Source organism: Budorcas taxicolor, chromosome 15 (assembly GCF_023091745.1).
Source record: "Budorcas taxicolor isolate Tak-1 chromosome 15, Takin1.1, whole genome shotgun sequence".
Classification (NCBI taxonomy): Eukaryota; Metazoa; Chordata; class Mammalia; order Artiodactyla; family Bovidae; genus Budorcas; species Budorcas taxicolor.
The window spans coordinates 23,173,643-23,195,836 of record NC_068924.1 but is presented as its reverse complement, the minus strand read 5'-3'; the positions used below and the strand labels follow the sequence as shown (position 1 = coordinate 23,195,836).

General features: G+C 46.8%; 1 protein-coding gene and 1 non-coding gene across 10 annotated transcripts in view; one reads left to right on the top strand and one right to left on the bottom strand.

Annotated features, from left to right (window-relative positions):
• Window positions 1–22,194, bottom strand: part of NCAM1 (neural cell adhesion molecule 1) — a 364,422-nt gene that overhangs the window by 71,282 nt on the left and 270,946 nt on the right. For all 9 annotated transcript variants that reach the window (XM_052653336.1, XM_052653337.1, XM_052653338.1 and 6 more), the window contains exon 2: window positions 1,291–1,365. In XM_052653336.1, coding sequence (XP_052509296.1) covers window positions 1,291–1,365 — 75 coding nt within the window. The remainder of the gene's footprint in view (window positions 1–1,290; window positions 1,366–22,194) is intronic.
• TRNAS-GGA (transfer RNA serine (anticodon GGA)) lies at window positions 21,121–21,192 on the top strand. Its single transcript has one exon. It is a non-coding gene; the product is annotated as a tRNA-Ser (tRNA).

Sequence of the window (22,194 nt, the reverse complement as noted above, 5' to 3'; positions counted from 1 at the left end):
GGTTAATCAACTCATCAGCTTGTTTTCGAGGGCTTAGATGATATCTCCTATATAGAAGATGAGATACCGGCTAGTCTCTGAGTATAAATTCCAACGACTTTTGCTCCACCACCTGCCTGCACAAACTAGCGTTTCAGCACTCCCCTCAGCCTCAGACAGGCAAACACATCTGCTGAAATGCTTCAAAGAAGGGAGCCAGCATTGCCCATCATCCCTTCCCCAGGCAGCTCAGAGGCTAGGATGCTGCTGCTGCTGAGCTGTCCAGACACTGAGCCGTAACAAGGGCTCTGGGATCCTGGACGGTTCTTGCACAGAGTCCTCTCTGCCCAGTGCCCTTCCCCCGCTGGCACCCTCACCCCACCGCCCGGCACAGATGCTTAGTGTAGAAATGGAGCAGCCTTCCTTTCAGGGCCCATCATGTTTTCAACAAATATCGCTCTTTGCAAGATGAGCTGTGGGCTCCACGGCTGTATCTCCAGTTCGTTTCAATGGCTGTAATGAGGCAAAGCTGGAGGGAAGACATCCAGCGGCCATGAGCCGCCTCATCCTGTGCAAATCATGACAGCGTTTCAAACCCCTCCCTGCCAAAAGCGGCATGCTGGATGTCAGCTTACACCTAGCTCAGCTCTTTCCTGGTCCTTTCATGTTTCAAATCCCAGGCATGTCACATACAGAGACTCCAGAACCTCACAGGAAGCCTTTCCTCTGCAGGACATTTCCAGATAATTAGCTGAGCTGTGGAAATGGGGCATGTTTTCTAAACAAAAGACAAGGACACCAGGTTCGACAAATTCTGAGCTCTGGTGCGGGCAATGGGACAGAATATTGGAATTGACTGGAGAGCTAGGAAACCCAGGAAACCTGTTCTCACCACAAAAGAGATGCTGGCACTCAGCTTTCTTTCAGGCACGTTTTAGGACTTCTTGTATTTTCCTTCTCTGGGAGATTCTAATAATCCAGACACTGACCCACTGAAGCATTCGTTCTGAAGCAGTCCTGCTCCCAGTGTCATTCACGGAAATCTGGAGGCACCCAGAGCAGGGGTCTGGGGGCTGTGCTGACTTTCCCATGGAAATCCCTTGATCTCCATCACCAGGCGGATGTCCACAGGGCACATTTCACTGTACTGGGGCAAACTTGGTTTGGGGAAGGGAGACAATCTGAACACTTCCCTGGATCAGGTCACAGGGTCACTGAGATTCTAGGCACACCATCAGCCCAGCAGACGCAACTGTGACCTCTGCCCTGCAGGGTAGGTTTCCTGAGACGCAGGGTGACGGGGGTACTTGCCTTGGCACAGGAAGAACTTAGACTCTCCCACGCTGATTTCCCCTTGGCTGGGAACAATATCCACTTGCAGAGAAACTGAAAAAGACAAAAAGTCCAGTTTAAACGCGCGTTTGCAGTTTTGAGACAGAAACCAGAGCTTTCATTAAAAAATAGAGTCTCCTCGCGCACTTCCAGAAAGAGTGAAGAGAGGAGGTTATTTGGGTTTTGAGAACGTATCATCACAGTTCCTCACGCCAAAGCCAGGAACGGACACGATCCAGGTCATTTCACGTGCAACTGCTGTCTTCTATCAGATGGTGCAGGCCGCCCAGGAGACCTGGAGTAAACTCTGCCCTAAATGTTCCTGACCCCTGGAGAAGACTTGGGGTCCTGCTTCCAAACAGCAGCACTTCGTTCATCGAAATAGCAGCCCAGCTAGTTCCACGTGGACCGTCAACCTGAAGGGTCCCCACAGCTGTGTTCAGAGGGAAGCCTGCTGTTCACAACCCTGCACAGGGCTTCCTGCCACTTCCCCACACCGTAGAGCCTAATCACCACAAAGGATTCGACGTGAAGATCCAACCTGGTTTTGGGGGAGGGGATGCCAAGCAAATGCTCATCTACTTCACGACTATAGGACCAATCCATCTCTTTGCGTCAGAGGAGACAGTGATCAAGCATGGTCACCCCGATCAGTCAGTCACTCTTCTGGAATGCTGGAGTCTCTGCCCTGTGGTCCCCCTGTAACCCTTGGCTACTACACTGCACTCGATTTGAATACCCATAGGCTCTATCCGGCTGTCCAGGTGGTGCTAGTGGTAAAGAGCCTGCCTGCCAATGCAAGAGACATGAGACGTGGGTTCAATCTCTGGGTTAGGAAGATGCCCCTGGAGGAGGGCATGAAACCCACTCCAGTATTCTTGCCTGGAGACTCCCATGGGAAGAGGAGCCTGGCGGGCTGTAGTCCACAGGGTTGCAAAGAGGTGGACACGACTGAAGCAACTTAGCCATGCACGCACGCATGCTCTATCAGTCCACTCCACCCATTAAGACAAAACACATCGCACCAGATCTCATGGATTCCTGTATTCACCGGGTTCCTCGATTATCTGCTTAAGTCAGATAACCATTGCTCATGAAAATGTATTCTCAGGGTAGGAGAAGTGCTATTATTCATTGGGATCCAACTTCTTTCTGCCTTTCCTCCTCTTAGGTAAAGTAAATCAGCAAGCTAAAGGCTAATGGGCATTTGGTTGAATGCATGAAGCGCCTGCAAGCCAGTATGAAGGAGGGGCCTGGACAAAACAGAGCGAGTAATAGAGACTCAGCAAGCCCTTCCTTTTAACAGCCATTTTCTCTGCACAGTAGAGCAGAGGGAATACTCGTTGCCATGGTGACGGACTTGCAGGCAGAGCCGTTGTGGGTCTCAGTCTGTGCTCATTTGATGAAGCAACCACGGTTGTACTCCATGAAACACAGGGCTCAAAGGGCCTGCTTGGGGCGGGCAAGGGGGAGCGTGGGGCAACATATCTACCAGGCGCACAGCCTTCCTTGCCATCCTATGGACAAAGCAGCCCACGGAAAAACCCAGCAGAGGCTGCAGGGAAAGGGATGGTTTGGTGGGACAGGAACGGAATAGGGAGGGGTGAGAAATCAGGAAGTGGCTGGGTGAGGATGCTGAGCGCGCCACTCTGAGAATATGAAGCAGGAATCCAGAGGCTTCCAAATGCCAGCTCCGAAGAAATATGATAGGAATGGAGGGGCCGCCTGTCTCTCAGCAGTCGGTTTGCTTCCGATTACTCGTGTGAGACCCAGGACAGAATTCTTCCTGAGGGCAATGAAAGGTCTTCCCCCTACCTTTCCTGAATTTCGCCCGTAGTGTGCAGTGATACAGTAGATTATTATTTTTTTTTATTTTTAAAAATTAACGTATTTTAACTGGAGGCTAATGATTTTACAATATTGTGGTTTTTACCATACATCGACATGAATCAGCCATGGGTGTACATGTGTTCCCCATCCTGAACCCCCCTCCCCATCCCATCCCTCAGGGTCATCCCAGTGCACCAGCCCTGAGCACTGTCTCATGCATCGAACCTGGACTGGCGATCTGTTTCACGCAACAGTGGATTATAATGTGGGGGCCACAGCACCGGGGTCGGGGGGCAGGTATGCCTGGTTGTGGCTGCTTTCTTCCATCACTCTCCTCTGGATGGATTCTGAATGGACCTGAGCAGGAGGGGTCCCAACCATCACCATGTCCCACCTCCTCATTTTCTGGTCAGAAAAGAGTGGTAGGGACTTCCCTGGTGGTCCAGTGGTTAAGAATCTGCGTCGCAATGCAAGGGATATAGGTTTGATCCCTGGCTGGGGAACTAAGATCCGACATGTGTTGGACCAGCCCTCAGGCCACAGCTAGAGACCCTGAGTGCCACAATGAAAGATTGTGCGTGCTGCAACTAAGACTCAACATAGCCAAACAAATAAATATTTTTAAAAAAAACTATTTTTTTAAATTAAAAAAAGAAAAGAGAGGTAAAGTGACTTCCCTAAGGTCACCTCTAGTGAGGGCCAGCGTGGCCCCAGAGTGCAGGCCACCTGGCTCCCAGGCAAGTGTTCTTTCCATTACATAATGCTGTCTCTGCCAGTAGAAGATAAAGAATCGGATACACATCCCTTAACAGAAGAGACCAAGTCCGCGGTTTATTGGGGGAGCACAGGGCCCTATAGGAGAGGGCTATATGCCAGTGCCACCCATCTTAAGGCTACCTGGACCTTTTTAATCCCTATCCTGTGGCTCGTACTCTACAGAACAACAGGCCTATGAAGCCTAGAAGCTGAGCCTCGGCCACCCGTTGCTGAAGTTATGGTCCTTTCTGGAGTTTACTGGGGCATTCTTTGGAGAATTTGAGGCATATTTCTAGCTTGGAAAGTGCACTGGCCCATATGCTATGTATTAGCAGCCAGCTTCAACATATGGATCCTGTTACTCTCACAGAGCCCTTATTGCTTTGAGAAGGATTTTCTTATCCCAAGTGAAAGAGCAGCCTTCATTTTTTTCAGCTCTTTTTTAAACAGAACATGACTCTCAAGGGGCAGGAGAACACGGCAAGGCTGAAGAGTTTCCATCCTCGAATATGGCCGGTATCTATCTCTGGGCCATGGACAGAAATGAGAAACGAGCATTACCAAGGAATTCCCAGCTCCCCCAGATCCCAGCCACACATTTATCATCACAGACATTTCTTAAAGAAGAGATATCCATTCAGACGCCTGCCCTTTTGCACACATGGAGAAGACAGTGATTTCTCCTTCTAGACACCAGTCAAAGCCAGGCCAGAGGAAGCCCAGACTCTCTGGAAACTCAACGCTTGGATGTTTTCCACTGGAGTACAATGGCTGATTATTCTCCCCCAAATGCAAAACCATGAATTATTAGGTTTAATAACAGTGAGTGGAAATCCTGCTCCAAGTCCCAAACTCCTTCCCTCCACTTCTTGTAGCCTTTTCCTTTCTTACGGTATTCGTCTTCTCACTGTTTCAAATAAAAATTCCTGTCTTGACTTTCACCTTTCTCCAGTTGCAAATATAACTGTAATTTCCTCACCAAGCCTCACTCAGACCCTTTAGAGGAACTCTGAAAATATTTCTCCCAGAAAAAGAATCTCATTTTTTGCTTTGCAGAAACATTCTCTGCAGAAACATGGTGCGTTATCTAGTCATCTTAGATGTATCCAAAGATACATGCTTATAAACACAGGTGGCTGGGCTGGCTGGGACCCTGGGGCAGGTTGTCAATGTCCTCCCATTATGGAAGACGGTATGGAGATTCCTCAAAAAATTAGGAATAAAACTACCATATAACCCAACAACCCCACTGCTGCTGCTGCTAAGTCGCTTCAGTCGTGTCCGACTCTGTGCATCTCCATAGACGGCACCCCACCAGGCTCCCCCGTCCCTGGGATTCTCCAGGCAAGAACACTGGAGTGGGTTGCCATTTCCTCCTCCAATGCATGAAAGTGAAAAGTGAAAGTGAAGTTGCTCAGTCGTGTCCGATTCTTAGCGACCCCATAGACTGCAGCCCACCAGGCTCCTCCATCCCTGGGATTTTCCAGGCAAGAGTACTGGAGTGGGGTGCCATTGCCTTCTCCACAACCCCACTATTAGGCATATACCCCAAGGAAACCATAATTGAAAAAGACACATGTACCCATCACAGCATATCTACACTAGCTAGGACGTGGGAACTACCTAGATGTTCATCGACAGATGAATGGACAAAGAAGCTGTGGTACATATTTACAATGGAATATTACTCAGCTATAAAAAGGAACACATTTGAGTTAGTTCTAATGAAGTAGATGGACCCAGAGCCTATTGCACAGGGTGAAATGAGTCACAGAGAGAAAACAACTATTAACACACACACACATGGGATTTAGAAGGATGGTATGATGAACCTATCTGCAGGGTGGCACTGGAGATGCAACCAGAGACCAGGCCTCTGGACACGGCAGTGGGGGAGGGAGAGGGTGGGCGAATGGGGAGAGCAGCCTGCAAACACGCACACGAGCGCACGTGGAACAGCCAGCCAGCGAGGATTTGCTGTAAGACTCCACAACTCCGGGAACTCAACCCGGGGATTTGTGACAACTTGGAGGGGTGGGGTGGGGTGGGAGGGAGTTCCAAGAGGGAGGGGACATAGGCATACCTATGGCGAATTCATGTTGACAGAAACCAATACACTATTGTAAAGCAATTATCTTTCAATAAAACAAATATACTGAAAAAAAAAAAAAAAGAACCCATCCCCGCCCCCCACCCCCACCCCTCCCAAGGCCTCAGGAAGCTGGTTCAAACTTTCTGGTTTACAAAACACACTTTGTTATTTCCCCTGAGACTCCTGACAGTTCTGAGATATAAAAAGGCCCATAGGATTATTCTGAAAGAGATGGGAATACCAGACCACCTGACCTGCCTCTTGAGAAATCTGTATGCAGGTCAGGAAGCAACAGTTACAACTGGACATGGAACAACAGACTGGTTCCAAATAGGAAAAGGAGTATGTCAAGGCTATATATTGTCACCCTGCTTATTTAACTTCTATGCAGAGTACATCATGAGAAACGCTGGGCTGGAAGAAGCACAAGCTGGAATCAAGATTGCCGGGAGAAATATCAATCACCTCAGATATGCAGATGACACCACCCTTATGGCAGAAAGTGAAGAGGAGCTAAAAAGCCTCTTGATGAAAGTGAAAGAGGAGAGTGAAAAAGTTGGCTTAAAGCTCAACATTCAGAAAACGAAGATCATGGCATCCGGTCCCATCACTTCATGGGAAATAGAAGGGGAAACAGTGGAAACAGTGTTAGACTTTATTTTTTGGGGCTCCAAAATCACTGCAGATGGTGATTGCAGCCATGAAATTAAAAGACGCTTACTCCTTGGAAGAAAAGTTGTGACCAACCTAGATAGCATATTCAAAAGCAGAGACATTACTTTGTCAACAAAGGTCCGTCTAGTCAAGGCTATGGTTTTTCCTGTGGTCATGTATGGATGTGAGAGTTGGACTGTGAAGAAGGCTGAGCGCCTAAGAATTGATGCGTTTGAACTGTGGTGTCAGAGAAGACTCTTGAGAGTCCCTTGGACTGCAAGGAGATCCAACCAGTCCATTCTGAAGGAGATCAGCCCTGGGATTTCTTTGGAAGGAATGATGCTAAAGCTGAAGCTCCAGTACTTTGGCCACCTCATGCCAAGAGTTGACTCATTGGAAAAGACTCTGATGCTGGGAGGGATTGGGGGCAGGAGAAGGGGACGACCGAGGATGAGATGGCTGGATGGCATCACAGACTCAATGGACGTGAGTCTGAGTGAACTCTGGGAGTTGGTGATGGACAGGGAGGCCTGGCGTGCTGCGATTCACGGGGTCGCAAAGAGTCAGACACGACTGAGCGACTGAACTGAACTGAACTCAGAGGATTGTCCTCATGCTACAAAAGAGAGAATCAAAGCTGAGAGAAATGAAATAACCTGCCCAGGGCAACTCAGCTAGTAAGTAGTAAAGTCAAGATTAAAAGTTATCTAATTTCAAGACTCCAGCCTTTCTCCCTACACTTCACAGCTATCATTAATCTTTTGTTGGCTTCCTAATGGCCTCATTATTATTATTACCTGTTCAGTTACTGCTCTTTCTAAATTATGGGCTAGAAAACATCATCAAGTTGTTGTCATCATGTCTACCCCGGTTAATTATAACTGGTCTCTCTGTTCAGAGAGAACCACAGCACTGTGTGTGCAGGCTCAGTCGCTAAGTTGTGATCAACTCCTTGCTGCCCCATGGACTGCAGCCCGCCAGGTTTCTCTGTCCATGGGATTCTCCAGGCAAGAATACTGGAGTGCGTTGCTATTTCCTACTCCAGGGGAATCTTCCCAACCCAGGGATCAAACCTATGCCTCTTGAGTTTCCTGCATTGGCAGGTGGATTCTTTACCACTGCGCCACCTGGGAAACCCAACTATAGCATTAAAATTCCTAATTTTACAGATGGGGAAGTGGAGGCTCAGAGCCCTGCTGCTGCTAAGTCGCTTCAGTCGTGTCTGACTCTGTGCGACCCCATAGATGGCAGCCCACCAGGCTCCCCCGTCCCTGGGATTCTCCAGGCAAGAACACTGGAGTGGGTTGCCATTTCCTTCTCCAATGCATGAAAAGTGAAAAGTGAAAGTGAAGTCGCTCAGTCGTGTCCGACTCTTAGCGACCCCATGGACTGCAGCACACCAGGCTCCTCCATCCATGGGATTTTCCAGGCAACAGTACTGGAGTGGGGTGCCATCGCCTTCTCCACTCAGAGCCCTATGTAATGGTAATGATGGATCAAGATTCAAACCCAGGCCAAATGACTTCCAAAGCCCCAGCCATTTCTCTCACCCTGTTCTATCCCTTGCGAACAGACAGAAAAAGCCTCTCTTGAGAATGGAATGAGTTCCTTCTCCACATCTCATTTAGAAAATAAAATAACCCTGTGAGAGATGCATATGTTTTAAAATGTGTTTTCTACCTAAATGTCTTTAAAAAATGGATGTCTTGTTCTGAAAGATATGACAACTTGTTTAGCAAACAGCCTCAGGTGGAAAGAGGAGTTCTGTGATTTTCAAACTCCCTCGCAGGAGCAAGCTATGAGGTCTTAGTTGCTAAAGAAAAGGGAACTGAAATTTCAGTTCTAAAATGTGCTCAGGCACTTATCAGAAGAGATGGGATCTTCTAAGCGAAACAACAGGAAAAATAAATTCTGATTTCAAAATGGAGTCCGTAGATTTCACCTGAGTTATTAGCAACTTCTTGCACCAGTTTAATTTCATTGTTCTTTTCAGAATCTTCCTGGAGGAGGAAATGGCAATCCACTCCAGTACTATTGCCTGGAAAATCCCATGGACAGAGGAGCCTGGTAGGCTACAGTCCATGGGGTTGCAAAGAGTCGGACACGACTGAGTGACTTCACTTCACTTTCATAACCTTACATGCTTGAGGAAGTAGGAGCTGAAAGCCGCAAGTGAGCCCAGGTCTCTCCCATGACTGGCCAACAGTACTTTCTTGTTAAGTGATTATAAGACACTGGCTCCTGAGAAAGACTAACTGCAGAGTTGCGGCAGGCCCAGGGCCAAGGTAGGCACACCTGAGGAGCGTGCCCTGATCATCAATCAAGAGCTGGGTGAATGACAGAGGATGAATCTGATTAGTGACTGTGTATCAGACAAAGAGATCTTCAGAACCTGTTTAATAAAGGCTAAGGATTTTCTTAAAAAAAGGCATCAAAGTCTAGTTCCACATTCATTTTGTCAGCTATTGTTCTAGAAATGAGTCTTAAATAGCACTGTACTTAACCACTAAAGGAGACTTATTTTTTTACTTTTCCAACTATGCTAAAGTGTCTTTCACTTGATGGACCTGTGGGAAATTCAGATGTCAGAATAGGAGCGTAATAACTAAGGTATCCCCCATGTGCCCAGACAGTCTGCCTCATGGTCAGCAAAGTACACGAGCGGAGATAAGAGGGTGACTTCATGGATAAATCAAAGAAACTCAACGAACACAAAACCAAGACTAACACAGCGATCCTGCAGAGTGGGGAATGCTGTGGACTCTGGGCCAACTCCCAGCGCTTAGCAGTGTAAGCCTGGCCAAGTTATTTACCTCTTGGAGCCTGTTTCCTTATCCGTTAAATGAGGACTAACAGAACCCTTATCAGAGGGCTGTTGGAAAGATAAAATGAATTAATACATGTAGAATAGTCTCTGGCACCTAATACACATTTCATATTTGTTGTGTATTATTAATAAGCCTCTATCAATAACCCTTTCCAAGGACATTATTTTGATTACTATTCTTGCAAAAAGTTATGTTTACCTTTATGGTTTTAGATAAAGTAACCTTCCGAATGAGCCATGTGGTGGTCAGGTGGACCGATTCCATGCTCTACATTACTTTAAGATATTTATTTTGCCTGTCAGAACGTCACTGGTATAAAAGATGACTGAACCCAATCCAAGCCAGAAAACCAGTAATGTAGGCACAATAGCCAAGTCACTTTACCTGTTTTCTCATCTGTAAAATAGGGATGATGATAAAATTGAATTTGTGTTCGGACTGTCATGAGAATTAAACAGTCAGGAAAGAGTCATGGTTAGGAAGTCAGGATATGGAGTCAGAGAGGCTGGGGTCCAAATTCCAACTCTAATCCTGAATTCTCAGGAGAATCTCAGAACCTGTTCTCCGTATTTGTGATTGGCCATAACAACTTGGTTGATCTCATGGGGATGTTGAGATGATTTAGAAAGATATGTAAAGTTCCAAACACAAGGTCAGACTGTGTTGGTTGTGTTTTAAATGATAGTACATGTATGACAGTACTTTGACATCATACACACACACCCACATATACACTCACACACACCCCATACACAAAATACCCTATAATGTTGGTAATGAGAATGGGATAGCAGGAGCCTCTTGTAGACTCCTGCATTCAACTGTCCAAAGTCTATTAAGGGAAGTGTGTGTGTCTGTGTGTGTGAGATTTATCCAGTTGCAGCCAGTGAGGGCTATTCTTCACTGTCACGAGGGGGGCTTCTCATTTCAGTGGCCTCTCTCACTGGGCAGCACAGGCTCTAGGTGTGTGGGCTTCAGCAGCGGCAGCTTATGGGCTCTGCAGTGCTGGCGCAGTAGTTGTGGCGCAAGGGCTTAGCTGCTTCGCAGCACGTGGGATTTTCTTGGACCAGGAATCGAACCGGTGTCCCTAGCACTGCAAGGCAGATTCTTAACCACTGGACCACCGGAAGCTCCTATATTTTTATCTATGTGTATGTATGATACATACAAGATCCACTAGATAAGCCAGTGTGTGTGTGTATGAATAGAATAATTCAACATGTCAGATTGCTGTTGCTGGAAGAAGCAGCTGGACACAGGTAAACTTATCTCATTTTGGGAGAGAAAAACAAATAAAACAATTTAAGGATGACAAAGGACTCGCATGTCACATCCTTGACACGTGAGTCTCACAATTCTGGCTTGAGCTCCTGTTGACAGCAGCTGAGTAGAAGGAAACGAAGTAGACGGTTTTACTTTCAAACATCAACACAAGAGTTATATGTCAGTTTAAAGGAACTATAAAACACACACTCTTACACATTTTGGCTTCTGGTTCTGTATACTGGGCTTCCCTGGTGGCTCAGAGGGTAAAGCGTCTGCCTACACTGCAGGAGATCAGAGTTTGATCCCTGGATCGGGAAGATCCCCTGGAGAAGGCAATGGCAACCCACTCCAGTACTCCTGCCTGGAGAATCCCATGGATGGAGAAGCCTGGTAGGCTACAGTCCATGGGGTCACCAAGAGTCGGCCATGACTCAGCGACTTCACTTTCACTTTCTGTATACTGGCATCATAACGGCAGGCCATATTCTGATTGCACTGGAAGCATCCTCGCTGTCTAAAGTGGGTTCACAGCAGCAACCAAAATCATCCAGGACTCATACTCGGGGCTGCCAGTTCTAGTTAGGGTCCCATCCATGTAAATGCTGAGAATTCTATGTAATTTCCATTTACATCAAAACACCCAGAAATTATCTACCTGGGGTTTCTAAGCCAAGTGAGATAAGTTTATAACCAAACCCTTGGGAAACCCTCTGTGTGCAGTCCCCATAGGACCCTGGGTCCCTGGCTTCCCCCAGTATGTCAGCCAGCCTAGAGACTGAAGGAAGCCCTCAAGAAAGCTGTGGTCTTCCCTGGCTGACAATACCAGCACTCAGCAGACTTGCGAGAACAGAACTCAAGACTGGAGGAGGAAGAGAAGGCGGCTCTTGGTGGTGATGGTGGTGGCGGCGGCTCTATGGTTTAATGCCTTAATGCCTTTTGAATGGAGAAACCAGAACTTCTGTATGCAGACAAACCATATTGACAAGTTGCAAGTAAGATACAGATTTTTCTAAACCAAACTCAACTTCGCTAATATACCAAGTGGGTTTCCCATGCCAGTCACTTTAATAAAGCCACCAAAACTGGAGAATGTTTCATTACAAAAGTGATGCGATGAGAATTCCTGATGAAAATTCTCTTTAATCTCCTCAAACCTCAGGACTCTTCCAGAGTGATTGGGGGAGGTGTGAGAAAGGGGAATATAACTTCAGAATTCTTAAGCTTTCTATGTAGTATGATAATACAGTTGATGTGTGTGTGCAGGCTCAGTTGCTTGGTCATGACCGACTCTCTGCAACCCCATGGACTTAGCCCTCCAGGATCCTCTGCCTATGGCATTTTCCAGGCAAGAATGCTGGAGTGGGTTGCCATTTTCTTCTTCAAGTGATCTTCCAGACCCAGGGACTGAACCTGCGTCTCCTTCAATGGCAGGCGGGTTCTTTACCACTGGGCCACCGGGAAGCCCAATAGAGTTGATATTATAAAATTATACTAAGGAAGAGAAAGTGTTACACATCACTATACAACTGAGGTTTAGATGATTAATCTGATATCCTGTTACCCCAAATCATCTATCCTATGAAATTCTAGTAGCCAAACAACAGAAACCAACTCTATTTCCTAGCAAAATAAATGATGAGAGTTGCTGGGAACCAGGAAAAACTGGGTCCTGGCTCTGTTCCACGGGGCTGGCTTCAACTCAGAACACAGAGGCAAGGCAGATAAGGGCTTCAGCTTTCTTGCCTTCCAAAGTTCCCTGGGTCAAAGTAGCATTCCACTGGGTCTGATTGGATGGTTTCGTTTTATAGAACTAAGTCAGTGGTTTCAAACCATGGTGGTTACCCCTATGAACTACCTAGAGACTAGAAAACTTGATTCATATCACATCACATGGTGTCCTCGTGCTCTGGTTAAAGGGCAAGAAGATCTATGCATTAGTTTAATCTGCTCAGAAGTGATAGATTCCTGCTACTCCCCGGGCTGTCACTCCATAGCCAACCTCTATCTCCAAGAAAGTACACAATTCCTACTGGGAGCATTCTGGAGCATCTAACAGGAGTCAGAAGAAATGACTCAAAGGGATATTAATCAGGAGCACAACCCAAAGAAATTCCACACCATACCTGCGATCAGACACAAGAAAGAAGCCAGCCAAACCCTGATGAAAGGAGTTTTGTTGGTTTGCTTGTTTTAACAGGGGATCATAAAAGAAGGAGATACACTGAAAAAGTTACTTTTTTCCCAAAGTAGCAAAAAGCCAGAAGCAGCCCCAGAGAGCCTCAGAAGGGCTCGATTCCAGGCCAGGAGTGAAATATTTGCCAGGTGGGCATTAATACTGTCTCCTATAGTCCACAAGAGGGGAGGCACATATGTTTCACAGCCCCCACCCTGGGAAGCACCTGCCACACGAGGGCAGGAGTGTGTGCCAAGAGGTGGAAAAGTGGACAAGCTATACCTGACTTCTGTCTTCTATTCCACTGAATTAATTCATGGCCAGGGTTGTAGAACCATTTAGTAACAGAGGGGGTTCGAGCTGGGGGGACCTGACATATACTCTCCAACCCCTTCATTTTATAGATGGAAAACAGGGGCAGAAGTCTAGGGTCCCTAGAGCAAAGCTCAGGAGCCACGGGGTTGTGCCCACATACTGACTGCTGACCTGACGCCTCTTCTTGTCTCTGTGTCTCATTTGCTCTGTGTCCTCAGCAGCTCTTTCACCAACTGTTTTCCCTTGCTTGGTTTGCCCTGGTCTCACCCTTGTCCCTAAAGAGCGAGAGTCATCACTTAGGACTTCCCCGGTGGTCCAGTGGTTAAGAATCCGCCTGCAGGGGACACAGGTTCTGTCCCCGGTCTGGGAAGATCCCACATGCCTCAGGGCACCTGAGCCCGCGGGTCATTACTAGTCAGCCCATGCAGCCCAGAGCCCATGCTCTGAAACGAGAGAAGCTACTGCAATGAGAAGCCCTCAAACCACAGCTAGAGAGTGGCCCCTGTCGCCCGCAGCTAGAGAAAGCCCGCACGCAGTAACGGAGACCCACAGCAGCGAAAAATAAAAATAAGTTTTAAAAAAGAGTCTATCCCTTGGAGTTGTGTGCTTGTGTGTGCTTGTGCTCAATTGTCTGACTCTGCAGTCTCATGGATTGTAGGCTGCCAGACTTCTCTGTCCATGGAATTTTCCCGGCAAGAATACTGGAGTGGGTTACCATTTTCTACTCCAGGGAAGCTTCTTGACCCAGGGATTGAACCCATGATTCCTGCATCCCCTGAACTGGCAGGCAGATTCTCCACCACTGTGCCACCTGGAGAGCCCCAGAGACTGGCCTTATTAAGTGCAGCTAGGAAAGCTGGGCAAACAGCTGGTGGCCCACCTGTCCTGCCCGAAGCTCATTAACGTATCTAGTGTTGCCAACACCAGCCCACTTTCTAACTGAAGCTCCAGTTCTCTGCTTCCTTTCCGGACAATCCTTCCTGCCGTTTCCCTTTTTTGGGCAGGCTGACTTCAGGCTAGCACCTTGCCTGAAGTTGCACTACTCACTTCTTGCCCTGAAACAGAGGGCCAGGACACCATCAGACGCTTGGGACTCAGCTAAGCTTCTCTAGACAAACAACATAAAATCTATAACATCACAACATAAAAAGGCCGATGACCCAGGCCTTCTTGGTAAATGGCTGCACGTGACCTGCTAGCTTCCAGGATGCCCCTGACAATGCTTCCTTAGTTCTGCTCTTTCAGAACCTTGCCTTGATAAAATGACTCATCCAGCTTCTCTTCTTCCGGCTATAAAAAGGTAATGATACAAGGCGGATGGTCTCTCTCTCTCTCCCCCGACAGCTTTTGCCAACATGGCAAGAAGTTGCAATTATATCTTCCACTATTTGTCCAGCTGTTGTTTGCAGATGTGATATTCTTTACACTGAGAATGCTAGCCTGCAATTTCATCCTGAAAATTTCAAATCCTGTCCATGTCTTTCAAAAATGTCCTTATGTGATCATAGCTTTAAGCACATCTGGGCTATTGAAGATACAAAGGCTTACGCTCTCCCGAACAACCAGTGCAAAAAACTGTTAAATTTAGTTTCTGTCAAGTGAAAATTTCACATTCTCAAACCAAGATATATAGTTTATATAGACAGTGATTATTTTGAGCCAGTCCCTGTTCAGAGCACTTCAATGAGTTCATGTAATCCTCATAACAGCCCCATGAGATAGGTACTTGGTGTTATTATCCTACTGGACAGATGAAGTAGGTTATTATCCTACTTGACAGATGAAGAAACTTAAGAACTGAAAGATTAACTAATAGCCCAACGTCACAAAGCTAGTAAGAGGTAGAGCTGGGAGGTGAAGCCCAGGCAGATTATGCTCCCTGGCCCTTGGTCTTAAGGACGTGTTACATAAAGTCGGCTTTAATGAAAGTCAGCTTTCGTGAGAAAGGGGTTGCGTTTGTGCTGGATGAACTGGGAGACGATGTGCAAGTTGAAAAGCACTATTTCCTTGGGGAAATACTGATTCTGAACATGGGCTCAGAGGCTGCTTGAATTCGGAGCCCACTGGGCCACAGTCCTCTCCCTGCTGCAGCCCTGCCTTCCTTACACTGAAGCCTTCTAGCCCCCTCCTGACCAGCAATGGTCCTGGCATCCATGCCAACAGGCAGCCACCAGAGCTCAGCCGCCAACAGGGATCAGGAAGAGGCTGTGAGTTGGGCATTCCATCTACGGGTCACTTCTGATTCCTCCAATTTGGATTCAGTGTAAGCCATATCATCCCTTATTAAAATGTGAGTATTAAAATTATTCTTTGCTGATATTTAAGTTGTGACTGGCTCTTTGCTCCTTGGTAGGGTGTGTGTCTGAGCTGGATTATTCATGTAACTACTCAGCCAGTATTCTCTCAAAGCACTCCTCTCCTTAAGAAGTCATCTGTAGAGTATGATGGTAAAGAGATTCCTAGTAGAGGTAATACTCTTTTCAAGAGGTCGAGAGTCCATTCCCCACTCTCCAGAGTCACCCCTCACCAGACAGTGCCTGACCTGTTGATTAACATGATTAACATGTTGATTAACATGTCCACATTACACAGAAGAAAACTCAACTATTAAAATAATAATAATTTAACAAATAGTATATCCACTATTCTGGGATAGCTTTTAAATTAGGTAACAAATAAGAAAGCTATCATTTGGCTCTACTACCAATTAGGGTAGGAGTTGAAATGCTATATCCACTATCGTGGCTTATTAAGAATTCAGACGTGAGCACAGCCCCAGCCCAGGTGGGGTGGCAGAGGAAAGGGACCATGGTGGTTCAGAGGGTAAAGTGTCAGCCTGCAATACGAGAGGCCTGGGTTCCATCCCTGAGTGAGGAAGATCCCCTGGAGAAGGAAATGGCAACCCAACCCAGTACTCTTGCCTGGAAAACCCCATGGATGGAGAAGCCTGGTGGGCTATATAGTCTATGGGGCTGCAAAGAGTCGGACACGACTGAGTGACTTCACTTTCAAGAACTCAGACGTGAGCATAGCCCCAGCCCAGGTGGGGTGGCAGAGAGAAGGGATGGTGGCAGAAGGTGGCTGTGCGGTGGTCCTAAAGCATCTGAGGTACCTCCTGGCTCTGAGTGCGTGGTACTGCTTCTGCCAACCTTACGACCCATCCATCCATACAATTATCCAGAACATGACTTTCCAACTCTCAGTTAAAAGTCCTTTGGCTATATCTGTGGCCTCCTTCTGTCTTCACACAGTGTGATTTCAGGGACCCAAAAGAGCCCCTTGGGGCTTCCCAGTCCCATGCTGGGGACTGATACGCGATTTTCATTCTGGTACTTCTATCTTATGATGTGTGTGCCTAGTAATAGCAAGCAACTCCATGATGCTATCAGTTTTTTCAACTTAAAATGAATGAAAGATGTAGACAGAGTTCATCTGGGAAGGCTGGGAAAACATGGTCTGTCAAGTAGGAGTTGGGAGGTTGTTAGGGAAATGTTCAGTCTTGTTCAGGCTTCAGAAGTAGGGGAGAACATACTTGCCTGCAAGCACACCAGCAAGTCAGGTGGCGCTTCAGATAAGAAAGGGAGTGGGTCTTGGAATCTCTTAAGCCCCTGAGGGCCTGGCCAGCCCTGCTTCCCCCTCCCCACCAGGGTCCAAGAAGTCTTATGACTCACAAGGTGAAACAAACAGCTTGTAAAAGTTAAAGGAAAACCAGAGCTGCATTTTTGCGTGCAAACTAATGACATCAATTGTGGTCTGGGATTATAAGTGGGAGCCCCCAAATTGCAATTTGAAGTCTTACCCAGGGGAAAAACGTACCGCCCAGGACCCGTCTCTCAGCTGAGACTCCAGATTGCTGTTAATGTGGGATTTCTCAGGGCTATTCTGGAGAAGGAAATGGCAACCCACTCCAGTACCCTTGCCTGGAGAATCCCACGGACAGAGGAGCCTGGCGGGCTACAGTGCATGAGGTCGCAAAGAGTCGGACAGGACTTCACTTTCACTTTCAGGGCTATTCACGTGTGGATGTAGGTGTCGGCTCAGTCTGGTGATATACACTGATATATACGCTGTTACTTCTCTCTGTTGTTTCTACTTCTTTTCTTTTAATGACTGTATATTGAAATTAAGAAAATGATCTTCTATAAAAAACTGAAACTGTTTACTTGTGTGTAACAAGTGGTTTCTTTTGTTAACGGATCCCTTGAATCTAAAATGAAAATAAAACATTCGGCAAAATATAAATTGTGGAGAAAAAACAACCAAATGCACAAGGCTCCCACTCATCTTGGTAGCTGAGACCATCCAGGTGTATTAATTATGTTCCTTCTTTGCCCAAAATAATGCTACAACTCTGAAGAACTGCCAATCAGTCATAAACATTAAATATGGAATGAAATCCTTATGATACCCTTTACAGACTTTTGTTTGGGTTTTGTTTTTGTAGTACGGTTTTATTTAAGCAAGCATCACTAAGGTCTTTCATTATTCACTTGGACTCCTTCTCTCCCCTAATCCAAACCCAACTGTCCTTGACAAACTCGCTTTGCTTTATCTGATAGGCAGAAGAGTCTTTGAATCTGTGTCTGTGAAATCAAAGACAGAAAGATTAAAGAGAATCCCCCCATGGCACCACGTCGTAATGGCCTTTGATGCTCAAGGACTAAAATAAGTGGGATCCCAAGGAGACAATTCAAAGGTCAGAGGCAGATATGACGCTCATCCATGAGAAACAAACAGAAGCCAAACTCATCTGATGGGGGCAGAATCTTTTTGGAAGGATTTCACAAAGGCAATGCTTAACTTCCCCTTCAAGGTGACAAACTCTAGTTCTATGAGCAACTTTAAAATCAAATAACTAAACCCTTCTTCTTGGATCCTTAGCTCAAAAGAAGGAAAAACTTGTCAGGAGACAAATTCTCTTTAGGGAAGGTTCATGGAAAAATTCCTCTTAACTTCAGGAGACCAAACCCCTTTCCTGGCAATAGGAGTTTAGTGTCCACTGTGATCCTGCCTGGTGGCTCCAGTGCCAAATCTAACACGGGACTTGGGCGGGACATAGGGTAGCACATACACACACACACAGGCTCACTCACTTACTTGCTCCTTCCTCACCTTTTCTTCTTGGACAGCAAATTACTCTTGGAACTAACTTCTGAACTTTGAAAATGATGTCAAGTCACAGTGACCAGGCAAAACTGGATGCCTTAAAAAGAACTCAGGGCACTAACCACTGAATTTTCCTTCTTTAAAAACAGAGTCTGCTTCATCAGAGGCTAAACTTGGGAATGCAAGCACTCATTTCTGTTCCAAAAGGGACTGACAGTGTCAACACTGAGAAGCCCCGGACCAGTGGCGATCTGAACATACTTAAGTGAGTGGAGCTCACACGCGATGACGCTGTTTCATATTTCATGTAACTTTCGGTTTCCCCACCAGAAACTCCCCAAACAAACCCCACCCTGAGAGCTGCAACAGTGCACACAATCAAGGCTGCGATTGCGGCTGCCTTAGAAGCAGCAGCGCATCTGTCTGCTGCCTCATCCTGGGGGTAACTCAGCCACCTCTGCATCGAGGATTGTGACAGAATGGGCCGCTCACTGCATGTGGGCTGAGATCTCCCCAACAGGCCTGTCTTTGGTCAAGTGGAATCCCTGCCTTTTTTCCCCTTCAGTCACCTCTCTCCCATCCCAGCCCACCCCAGTTCTCAAGGCTGGCCTCCTGCATACTTCCGTAAGACAGACAGACACAAGTCCAACACACCCAGCAACAAACTAGGCCAAAAAGCAAAAGCACTGATACATATGGGTATCCAGTCCCATGCTTGCATTATACCTTACTTTGCAACAAGGCAGCTGCCTTTATTTCTGTAAGCAAGTCATAGCTGTCAGCATCACTATTTGGCCTTTAAGATGCCAGTATCTTATAGAAAGCCATTCACTGGGAACAACCTGACAACCAAGTCTCCGAAAGGGTCACAACTGCCAGAATAAATGGCTAGTGAAAAAAGCTCACAGTTCCATCAGCAGCGCCTAAACTCCCTTGGGGGCAAGGAGTCCGTTTCTGAATTTCATCCTGCTCTCTGGAGGATAAGCGATTACTCCCTCTCTTTTCTGTTACGGAGTCTACACATAGATTTACATTTTATGAAGCATTTCTCACTGAGTCTGTTCAGACAAGATGACACATTTTGAATAACCTTTAAGATATGACCAAAACACACACACACCCCCTCCCCAAGATCCCGAGTCTGCACAATGTCAGTCTCAAAAGCCACTGAACTGAGTTATGTGCCTGCTTCCTGGGTAAGAAGAGGTGATGAAAACACCAAGGCTTTCCCCCAAACCTCTAGGTGGCTTACGAAGCTGAAAACAAAGACTTCGCATTGAAGACTTCCTTCCCTTTCTGTACTCTCTCTGTACCGTGTTCCTTTTTGCCAAACCCTTGCAGCAAGGCTATTGAGTGACCAAAATGGGCTCAAAGCTTTGAGTTGGCCTTTGTCTTGGACCAAGACTCTTGTAACATCACAGGGGAGAATGACCCAGAGACCAAGAACTGAAATCAAGGAGACTGGATGCAGCTTCCCCACAGCCAAATCTGCTGGAGTCTGACTTATTCCTGCCTCTTAGCAATAGGCCTTGCTGTGCGGTGCAGAGATGAAAACTCCATTAGAGACCAGGCACCAGAGCCACAAAGCTGAGAACAGGCCAAGGAAGAGAGCTGAGAGCTGAGGTCGTGAAGGAAAGCGCCTTCAGGGAGAGAAGAGGGGGAACCGCCTGGGTGACATGCGAGCGTTGCGTGACTAGGGCCTCGAAAGCACCTTGGGAAGCAGCACCCGGCAGGCCGATGCTGCTGTCTTCCCATGGCCTCCCAGAAGCCACGAGCTGTGACGTCAGCTTCACGGCCATGCCAAGGGTGAGCAGCCTCCTCCCTCCTGCTGCACACACTGGGTTTGGAGGCCACACTTAGATCTCTCAGGAGACCCTGTCTACGGGCACAGAGGGCTGGCACAGACCAGACTGCACGGAGCATGTGATGTCTCCTTATACTTTTCAGAAAGGGACCCTGTTGCATTCTGTTCTTCCAAGGGAAAGTCAACCAGGATGACGGGAGGGCTGAGCCAGCACTCCCCTGGTCTTTATTGTCAAAATCTTGCCCCTTCAGAATGGGAGAAAATAATAGCAAAAGAAGCAACTGACAAACAACTAATCTCAAAAATATACAAGCAACTCCTGCAGCTCAATCCCACAAAAATAAATGACCCAATCAAAAAATGAGCCCAAGAACTAAACAGACATTTCTCCAAAGAAGACATACAGATGGCTAATAAACACATGAAAAGATGCTCAACATCACTCATTATCAGAGAAATGCAAATCAAAACCACAATGAGGTACCATTTCATGCCAGTCAGAATGGCTGTGATCTAAAAGTCTACAAGCAATAAATGCTGGAGAGGGTGTGGAGAAAAGGGAACCCTCTCACACTGTTGGTGGGAATGCAAACTAGTACAGCCCCTATGGAGAACAGTATGGAGATTCCTTAAAAAACTGGAAATAGAACTGCCTTATGACCCAGCAATCCCATTACTGGGCATACACACCGAGGAAACCAGAATTGAAAGAGACACGTGTACCCCAATGTTCATCGCAGCACTGTTTATAATAGCCAGGACATGGAAACAACCTAGATGCCCATCAGCAGACGAATGGATAAGAAAGCTGCGGTACATATACACAATGGAGTATTACTCAGCCATTAAAAAGAATGCATTTGAATCAGTTCTAATGAGGTGGATGAAACTGGAGCCAATTATACAGAGTGAAGTAAGCCAGAAAGAAAAACACCAGTACAGTATACTAACACATTTATATGGAATTTAGAAAGATGAAAGGGCTTCCCTGGTGGCTCAGAGGTTAAAGCGTCTGCCTGGAATGCAGGAGACCCAGGTTCGATCCCTGGGTCGGGAAGATCCCCTGGAGAAGGCAATGGCAACCCACTCCAGTACTCTTGCCTGGAGAATCCCATGGAGGGAGGAGCCTGGTAGGCTACAGTCCACACGACTGAGCGACTTCACTACTTCACCAGAAAGATGATAACAATGACCTTGTATGCGAGACAGCAAAAGAGACAAAGATGTATAGAACAGTCTTTCGGACTCTGTGGGAAAGGGAGGGGGTGGGATGATTCGTGAGAATGGCATTGAAACATGTATAATATCATATAAGGAATGAATTGCCAGTCCAGGTTCGATGCATGATACTGGATTCTTGGGGCTGGTGCACTGGGATGACCCAGAGGGATGGTACGGGGAGGGAGGAGGGAGTGGGGTTCAGGATGGGGAACACGTGTATACCTGTGGCGGATTCATGTTGATGTATGGCAAAACCAATACAATATTGTAAAGTAATTAACCTCCGCTTAAAATAAATAAATTTATATTTTAAAAAAAAAAAGGAAAAAAAAATCTTGCCCCAGGATCCTCTGAGGTCAGGGAAGCCATAACAGAATTGGATCTGGAAGTAAAGGGGTGTGGTCATCAGTCCCTCCTCCCTGTCTCCATGGCGATGAACTTGACCCCCATCATAACATGACTGTCTTATAAGGCAATGCAGTAGCGTCTGTTTCAATGACCGAACTCCATTAAGGACTGAGCCTCCGCATCCTCAGTGCTCAGCGCACTGTACACCTTAAAAGATGTGCTGAATTAACTGAAGATCCTTTCTGGATTATTCTTTTCTGAGGTTCACAGGAATGTAACGGTTCTGAAATGCGTGGGATGCAGGCGTCCAGGCCCCAGAACAGTATCAGGTCACGTGCTTAAGAATGACCTGGATGGCTGGTGAAAGTCAGAGTTCCTTGCTGATTCAGCCCCTCTGCAGCAGAGCCCTGTGATTCCAATGTGCAAATACTCCTCAGATGACTTTGATACGCAGCCAAGTGAAGATTCTCTGGCCTACTCACTCATTGAC